Genomic DNA, 9,184 nt, shown 5'->3' on the forward strand with positions numbered 1-9,184 from the left:
GTAACGAATTAGTGGGTGAACTCCTGCCACCACCAAAAGAAAAAAACGGAATAGGAATTGGAAAAAAAAAAAAAAAGGATTCTTTCCAAACTGACTGCCAGGCAGGGCCTGAAGGACTCTTGACTGCATGGGAGGGGGCGTCCATGCACTGCCTGTCCGCCTTAGTATTTTTTTTTAGTTGACTGTCATTTTTGGAAGCCATTTTAATTGGTAAATGTATATTTTTTTAATTAGCTTTTTCATTTGATTCACCATTTTCTTCTACACTTTTTTTCATGTGAAATAAACATTTTCATGTAATCTCAGCCGAACTGGAACTCCCCACTAGATGCAATTTTTTTGTGGGTTTTTGAATATTTAAAAAAGCGTTTGCAAAATACGTGCCTTTAAAACATTGATTGAAACGTTTACCATTTTATGTAATTTTTAAAATTTGGTAGGCTTTTTATTTTAAAATATCAATCATTAAGAAATGTGTTTTTCAGTTTTATTCTATAACTTATTTGTTAAATTATACTGGAAATACTGAATTCCATTATTTACAGTATATAATACTATTATCACTTAGAAATAATCTTATTTTAAACTTTTTATATTATTTTTGGAACATTTGTTTGATTGACTTTTAAAAATATTTTTAACCATTTTTATTATGCACTAAAATAAAATATTTTGTATTTCTTTGATTACAAAATGTTTAATAGTCACCTCTTTACATGCCGTGCTATTTTTTTTATTTTTAAGTAATAACGTTTTTCATTTTTTTGATTTTCAGACTTATTCTAATTATGAGAGGCCCCGTAGCTCAGTGGTTAGAGCACACTGGTTTGGTAAACCAGGGGTTGTGGGTTCATATCCCACTGGGGCCTCCACTCCCTGAGAAGGGTTGCGTCAGGAAGGGAATCCGGCGTAAAAATTGTGCCAAACATACATATGCGTTCATCTGAAATGATACGCTGTGGCAAGCCCGGAAGGGACAAGCCGAAAGAAACGCACAATAATTATGTAATGTATATTCTTTATTTTCTTCAAATTTTATCATTTTAACATTTTTTGAACAGTTTTAACATTTCGGTAATCGTACAAAAGAACTAAGTGATTTTTAGATGGAGAACAAAAAAAAAAACATTTGCCGCCATTTCTTATGCCATGCGTTTATTCTTAACTATTTGGTGATTTAAAAAAAATAGCAAAAATGTATAAAAGATGATTGATACACCATTGTAAAAATACATGCCATTGAGGGCTCAAAAAAAAGAATTCAAATGATTTCCTTTTCCTTCTTTTGCCTTCTTTTTGTTCTTCTTGCCGTTCTTGGTTTTGTGGCTTTTAGTCGCCTCCCTTCGCTCATAGGTGTCCTCCACCAGGGTCCGCCCCGTCAGCGAGTACCTGATGTTGGACCACGTCAGAACCGAGCCTGTGGGCCAGCTTGCAAGAAGAAAGAACATTTTTAAAAACGGAGAATTTCATTAAAACCTTCCAGTGAATTTGTAGGGAAATTTGGTGGACGGTTCCTGCCAGTTGCAACAAAACGTTTCCAACATAAAAAGATTTGGATTAGATGGGGAAAATGAATAATTAATAATCGGAAATTGGGTGCAAAAACTCAAAAAATTTCTGTTAAATGGCATCAAACTTTTCCATGTTTAAAATTTTTCGAGTCACTCGTAAGGTTTATGCAAGTCCCAAGTCCAGAAATCCATCCATTTTCTTTGCCGCTTATCCTCACAAGGGTCGTGGGGAGTGCTGGAGCCTATCCCAGCTGTCAACGGGCAAGAGGCGGGGCACACCCTGAACTGGTCGCCAGCCAATCGCAGGGCGCACAGAGACAAACAGCCGCACTCACAATCACACCTTGGGCCAATTTAGAGTGTCCAATCAATGTTCTCCACACAGACGGGGCCGGGATCGAACCCGGGTCCTCAGAACTGTGGGGTTAACGCTTCACCAGCTGATTCACCGTGTCGCCAAGTCCTGAAACGAGGACCTTAATTCTTACCCTGCTCAATTATTGTGAGTTAAAATAGGCTTGGTCTTAAATGAACTATTGAAATACTCACCCGTAGCCGGGCCGGGTCATGTAGTTGAGTATGGTGTTGTATGTCAGCGGGTAATCCCACATCTGCAGGTCCGTCACCTGACCGTCCACACCCGACATGCTGATCACGGGCTCGCCTGACCACACGTACTGAACGCACACGAAAGGTCTTCATCGTAATGGAGTTATGCCTTGACTTACGAGTTGAATTTCAACTTCAAGCTCATACATTCATTCGATCAAGATTCAAACTACTATTCCACGTGGAAACGGACGGAAAGAGGCAGGCGGATCGACGGGAGTGATGCAAAGACAGACGGATCGATGGATAGACAAGACAGACGATGGTTGGGTAGATCTTTGTACAGAGGAATAGACGGAGTCATGATAGCCCGATAAACACAGATGGATGCACAGTTGGAGAGATGATAGAAGGACGGATCAGATCGGTGGAAGGAAAGTCACACACCTTGCCGGGCACCATCTTCCTGACGCTCATGTAGGGTCCGCTGAAGACCTGAACCACCCCACGGACGGTGTCCACGGTGAGGCAGAGTCTTGTCCACAGGTCGTCCTTGATGCCAGGCCACATCCTCACGTCGGCCTTCAGCCTCACGCTCAAGTAGGAGGAGCGCCAGCTCACCCGGTAGCTGCCGTCGTAGTCCAAGGACAGCGTAATGGCGGTCGGGTTGGACGGGCTGAGGGTGAAGATGCTGGACGACGACGTCTCACGGTCCAACAGGTAGCGCAGACACACGGTCACACCTTCGGGTTCGGGGAAGGGTCAGTGGCGATAGCGGACTCCCATAATATTGTACGTATCATAGCGCCACTAGGTTGCTAAATCAACGGCTAGATGGATGCATGGAAAGACAGATTAAAGAAAAAAGATAGACTGATAGATTTAGAAGGATGGAAAGAGGGTTCAGATACAAAAGGTGAACAAAAACGGGAAAAACAGATAAATGTATCTGAGTTGGATAGAGATGGAGATTGATGGTGGAAAGACAGATGGATAAATGGCTAAATAATGATGGAATGATGATAAATAGATGATTGATTCATGTAGGGATGGATGTTAGATGAACGGCTAGATCAAATGATTATCATAGACGGCTAGAGAGATGGATAGATCTTGCAATAGATTGATGGATGAGAATTCAGGTGGATGGGTCGATGGCTGTTTCGATGGACAGATGGATCCATGGTGAATGATAGCTTACAGACAGATGGATGAAAGGGTAGAGATGGATAAACAGATAGATGAATTATACTGAAAGATGGATTCCTCTCACCTACAGTCGTGGCCCCTGTAGTCCATCCAGGGTAGGACAAGGTCGCATAACTGGATGAGTAGGACCATGTTGTGTCTCTAGTCGGGTAGGCTGCAGTTGGGGAGGCCGTGGTCGGATAGGCTTCAGTTGGATAGGGCCTGGTTGGGAAGGCCCTGGTTGGGTAGTATCTGGCCCAGTAGTCCCTAGTTGCGTAGTTCCTGCGCCAGTAGCGCCTGATTGGGTAGGCCCTGGTCGGCGAGGCTTTGGTTTGGTAATACTTGGTCCTGTAGGCTCCGGTTGCGTAGTTCCACTTCCAGTAAGCCCTGGTTGGGTAGGCTCTGGTCGGCGAGGCTTTGGTTTGGTAATACTTGGTCCAGTAGGCTCCGGTTGGGTAGTTCCACTTCCAGTAAGCCCTGGTTGGGTAGGCTCTGGTCGGCGAGGCTTTGGTTTGGTAATACTTGGTCCAGTAGGCTCCGGTTGGGTAGTTCCACTTCCAGTAAGCCCTGGTTGGGTAGGCTCTGGTCGGGTAAGCCTCGGTTGAGTCGGCCCAAGCTTTGTTACGGTCGAAAGAGAAGTAAGGCGGGTAAAAGGACACGCCTCCTTCGCCTCCTCTACCGTTAGAAGCTAAGGTGATCATCTTCCCGTTTAAATTGGGCGGTGAATCTGCAGAGCAAAAGACAAAAACAGGTCAATACGTCAGCATCAAAAAATCTTCTTCTTTTCCTTTCGGCTTGTCCCGCTAGGGGTCGCCACAGCGTGTCATCTTTTTCCATCTTAGCCTATCTCCAATAATAGATATATTATTTTAAACCACATTTTACGCCTTCACTTGTCGTTAGGAAAGATTTGGGATGCAGTGGACAGAGGGATGCATTGAAATGTGATCATCTTACGAGACTCAAGTCAAATTCTTTCAAGGTTAATCATTGTGTGCAGTGGTTCTGACCATCCAGAGATGCCACACCGTGTACAAAAGTGTACAAAAGCTACATGGTGGCAGTGAACTCAAATCACTTCACAACAAGCGGCAAGTTCGGCAGATGGTCAACAATTTGACCAAAGGAGGGGGGGGGGGACTATTTTTCAGAAACTGAACATACAACAAAGAGGAGAACTACATGATGGGGATTTAAAATAACCACAATTTTTCAGCTTTGGCTGATGAGTGCTGTTAGTATAATGCTAACAACAAATCTCCATAGATAGTAATTTAGTACCAGGTAATACCATTGATTTAGAACCCTTCAGTGGCAAACTTGTGGCACGGGGGCCCAGATCCATCCTGCACTCTCATCCTATGTGCCCCGTGAAAGCAAATCCAAATTTCGAATTGGGTTGTAGTATAATTACAATGAGATATTGCAAAGAATTATTTTGGTAACAGTGCCCTCTGAAAAACAACTGTTTTTCTAGGCTTCTGATTTTAAAACTACCTCTTGACGAATTTGTTGTACATATTTCTTCTTCTTCTTTCTCTTTTGGCTCGTCCCGTTAGGGGTCGCCACAGCATGTCATCTTTTTCCATCTAAGCCTATCTCGTGCATCCTCCTCTCGAACACCCACAGTCCTCATGTCCTCCCTCACAACATCCATCGACCTTTTCTTTGGTCTTCCTCTCGCTCTTTTGCCTGGCAGCTCCATCTTCAATATACTCACTCTCTCACCTCTGAACTTGTCCAAACCATCTAAGTCTGCTCTCTCGAACCTTGTCTCCAAAACATCCAACTTTGGCTGTCCCTTTAATGAGCTCATTTCTAATCCTATCCAAACTGCTCACCACTGTTTTCTGAACTTTGCCCATCATCCGAGAGGAGACTCTTCAGTCACATAGAACACCAGACACCTCCCGCCAACTGTTCCACCCCGCTTGGACCCGTTTCTTCACTCCCTTACCACACTCACCTTTGCTCTGGATTGTTGACCCCAAGTATTTGAAGTCGTCCACCCTCGCTATCTCTTCCCCCTGAAGCTTCACTCTTCCTCCTGCGCCCCTCACATTCACGTACATATATTCTGTTTTACTTCAGCTAATCTTCATTCCTCTCCTTTCCAGTGCATGTCTCCATCTTTCCAATTGTTCCTCTGCGTGCTCCCTGCTTTCACTGCATATGACAATATCATCTGCGAACATCATGGTCCAAGGGGATTCCAGTCTAACCTCATCTGTCAGCCTATCCATTACCACTGCAAACAGGAAGGGGCTCAGAGCTGATCCCTGATGCAGTCCCACCTCCACCTTAAATTCCTCTGTCACACCTAAGGCACACCTCACCATTGTTCCGCTGCCATCATACATGTCCTGTACTATTTTAACATACTTCTCTGCCACACCAGACTTACGCATGCAGTACCACAGTTCCTCTCTTGGTACTCTGTCGTAGGCTTTCTCTAGATCCACAAAGACACAATGTAGCTCCTTCTGACCTTCTCTGTACTTTTCCACGAGCATCCTCAAGGCAAATAATGTATCTGTGGTACTCTTTCTAGCCCCATTTGTTGTACATACTGTATGCAATTATATGAGATGATTAAATAAATTAGCATAACGACGATGTGGCCCCTGACATACATGATTTTGACATCCCTTGTTTTAATCATGGATTTTTTTAACGCAAACGACAGAAAAACACATCTCAAAAACACATCATGACAAATATCACAATACACATGCACATATACTGTATTTTTTTTTTTAATCCCTGTGACCCATGTGAGGGCAAGCGGCTCAGATAATGGCTGGATGGATAGATGTATTCTTTATCCTCTGCAAAGAATGAGAAATCTTACCAACATTTTTGCTGAAATGTTATTCCTGGATAAAATCTTACAATTTGGCAAAAGTGTTTTAGATTCTAGACAATTTAAAAAAAATCCTCGTCCAAGCAACAAGGAACAAGATCTACTTTCTTATGGTAGCACTAAAACCAGAGATTATAAATAACAAAGAGGGGACGTTCTAAGCGCAAAGCCATATATGGTCACAAACAGTACCCGTGGTCCACATCGACCCGAGTTCTTCTCCGGGGGTCTCCATGACGAACATCATCACCCCCATCAGGGTGAAGAAAGAACTCTTTTTCATCTCCATCTGGAGCGTCAGACGCCGTCTCTGTGGCACGTCTGCCTTCTCCGAGGTCCTCTGAGTCCTCGCAACCAGCGTCCGTACGGAGCACGGCCGCACTTTCACTTCCTGCTCGCTTAAGTTTCGTTTCTGCGAGTTTCTCGCATCCTCTTTTGTGTACACACACACACACACACAAACCTGGAAACTCGCCAAGCCCAAATACCGAATGGACAAAAGCAGCGGGACACTGTTTCACGCGGATTTCATCGAGCTGCTAAAGAAGGGGTCAACCGAAAAGCTCGATGGATGAGTTTCCGTTTCGTTTCTTTCTGCGAGCTGGTATTTCAGCCCAAAATTTTGATCCCTGAGGCAGATGTGCAAACCACACAAGCATCACGCTGTTGCAGTTTCCTACGGGGGTGGGGCAGGGAGAAGGGGGGGGGGGGCTCCTTGAGGCTGAACTGGGTGGACGCATGGAAAGAGCAAGAGATACATGCAGCTGAAATAAAAAGTCTACACACCTCCATTCCCTTGACAGCTTTTTTTGCGATCTACAATAAATAAGACCATTATTTCGAAGCATTTTTCCAGCTGTAAAATAAGGGACGTGCAGCTCAGTTGGAAAAAAAAAAAAAAAGGAAGTCGAAAAAACAGGAAAAGTTTTTCGATCGGAGAAGTAAAACTAAACAACTGAAGTGTACTGTTTACTTAAGTCTGCGAAGCCCGTGTGGAATGCGGTTCTGTTCAAAATGAAAAAGAGATGCGCACTTCTTGGTCATGTCGCCTTTGTGTCATATTTTCTCCTCTAAATTATAACTCTCTTCACTGCGGTATACAGTGTTTAATGCCTTGCAAATACAGTACCGTAATTTCTGGCCTACAGAGCGCACAAGTTTAGAAACCTCACCCAGTACATTTGTAAAGGAAATACCATTTGGTACATACATAAGCCACACCTGTGTAAAAGCCGCAAGTGCCCACATTGAGACACAAGATATTTATATATATATATATATATATATATATATATATATATATATATATATATAAGACGGTACACAGAAATATTTTTTAAAGTTTTAATACCTTAGCTTAGCTTAACACAGCAGGTAAAAAATAAAAAAAAAAGCCACGGCAGCTACACAGTAGCAAGACGCTAGTACGGGGCTAACGCCAGCGTGACGCTAACAGGGCCGGTTAAACAACAAAAACATACCGGTAAATATCACTGAAACACAGCAGCAACAGGCTAGCACAGCCCTTATGATAGCGCAGCGCTAACACGGCCGGTTAAAAATCATACTGGTAAAAGTCTCTTCCTCGACACATATATTCCACCGTCCTCACGCTTACCTTTTCCGCTCGAGTACCCCCTTCCGGCATCACCGCATAAACCGCAGGGTGTAAAGCGTGTGAAAAAAGTCACGGTAGTCAAAGTATGCAAGCTCCTCAAACGGGCGGAAAAAATATCCCTAAATCAATTGTGTTTCTTCAGGGAGAGAGCAAAAAGTCTTGTCCTTTGCCCATTTTGAAATATGATGTTGCAAGCGTATGAGGGTCATGTCGAGGAGAACCAATCACGAGGCTTTGTTGGCAACTTAGTTTTATACATGAGGTCACAAAGGAACTCGAGGACAACAACCGCAAGGCGTCCTTCCATTTTGCGTTCATGACAAGACAATAAGGAAGAGAGGCGGTCAAAATGGCATCCATGTCCAGATTTTGGGTCCCGCTTACGTGAGGCTGTGGAGGGAATTTCACCTTTATTCTCCTCTAGCAGTCACCACAAAAGGCCAACAGATGGCAGCAGCATGGCTCTATACATATTTGAAGTATTTTTATTTTATTTTTTTTACTCCAAAAAGAATTTCCCTCCACATCTGTGATGACTTATGGTGCTTAAAGGCCATTCAAGGAAGTCAACATTGATAGAATAATGACTTTTTTTTCCCCACATAAACATTCAAATGTATTCCAAAATAGAAAAAAAGGAAACATTTCATGCAATTAAAATCAATAATTTGGGGATCAACCTTTTATCTAACTTACACTTCATGCTTGACATACTAATAATAAAGAAAAAAAACATCCAAGATATTTCTTGGTATCAGTTGTCTACGGAGTATTTTAACACACACACGTGTATATATATATATATATATATATATATATATATATATATATATACGTGTGTGTGTCCCAAAAAATGTATATCCACTAAATAATATTTGTAAATTCTTTTACATGTTAAAAAATATTCGTATTATAATAAACATGTTTACAATTATTTAAAGTGTAGCGCAAGCGTAAATTCTTGGGGAACAATAACTACTTGTATTCGTGTATGGTAAAGTGTGAAAAGTGAAGGCTACGACTAGATCGTGTCGTTGTCAATGACGTAGATTGGTTGTTGTTTTGCTCCACGTGGAGGAAATGTGTCGGAAGTGACGACATTCATGGGCGGGGGGGGGTGCGATTCGAAAAAACTTTTACGTAATTAAAAAAATCTCACATTAAATAAAAGAATAGGAGGTTTAAAAACACATTTTACAATATCACAAAATGATGACGTGAATTTTTTTAAATGTAAAAATACACATCTTGAAATAAATACACAAATATTAGAATGAAACTGAAAAATACACATATAGTCGATAATAATACAAAATTATCACAAATTGCAAAAAAAATTTAGGCATGACAAATAATACTCATTTGTAAGGAAAATTTATAAATACACTAATATTGCAGAAAAATACATAGTTTGGAAGAATAGAGATGTTAAATAAAAAATACACATACTATCTT

General features: G+C 42.0%; 1 protein-coding gene across 1 annotated transcript; it reads right to left on the reverse strand.

The window, feature by feature from the left end:
* Positions 1 to 1,036: 1,036 nt before the first annotated feature.
* On the reverse strand, positions 1,037 to 6,513 carry LOC133508064 (uncharacterized). The gene is made up of 5 exons (XM_061833769.1): positions 6,304 to 6,513; positions 3,334 to 3,975; positions 2,508 to 2,803; positions 2,061 to 2,188; positions 1,037 to 1,428 (listed from the first exon to the last, which is right to left on the reverse strand). Exons 1-5 carry the CDS (start codon positions 6,398 to 6,400, stop codon positions 1,248 to 1,250), a joined length of 1,344 nt encoding a protein of 447 aa, XP_061689753.1. The 5' UTR covers positions 6,401 to 6,513; the 3' UTR covers positions 1,037 to 1,247.
* Positions 6,514 to 9,184: the final 2,671 nt, after the last annotated feature.

This window comes from Syngnathoides biaculeatus, chromosome 10 (genome assembly GCF_019802595.1).
Source record: "Syngnathoides biaculeatus isolate LvHL_M chromosome 10, ASM1980259v1, whole genome shotgun sequence".
Classification (NCBI taxonomy): Eukaryota; Metazoa; Chordata; class Actinopteri; order Syngnathiformes; family Syngnathidae; genus Syngnathoides; species Syngnathoides biaculeatus.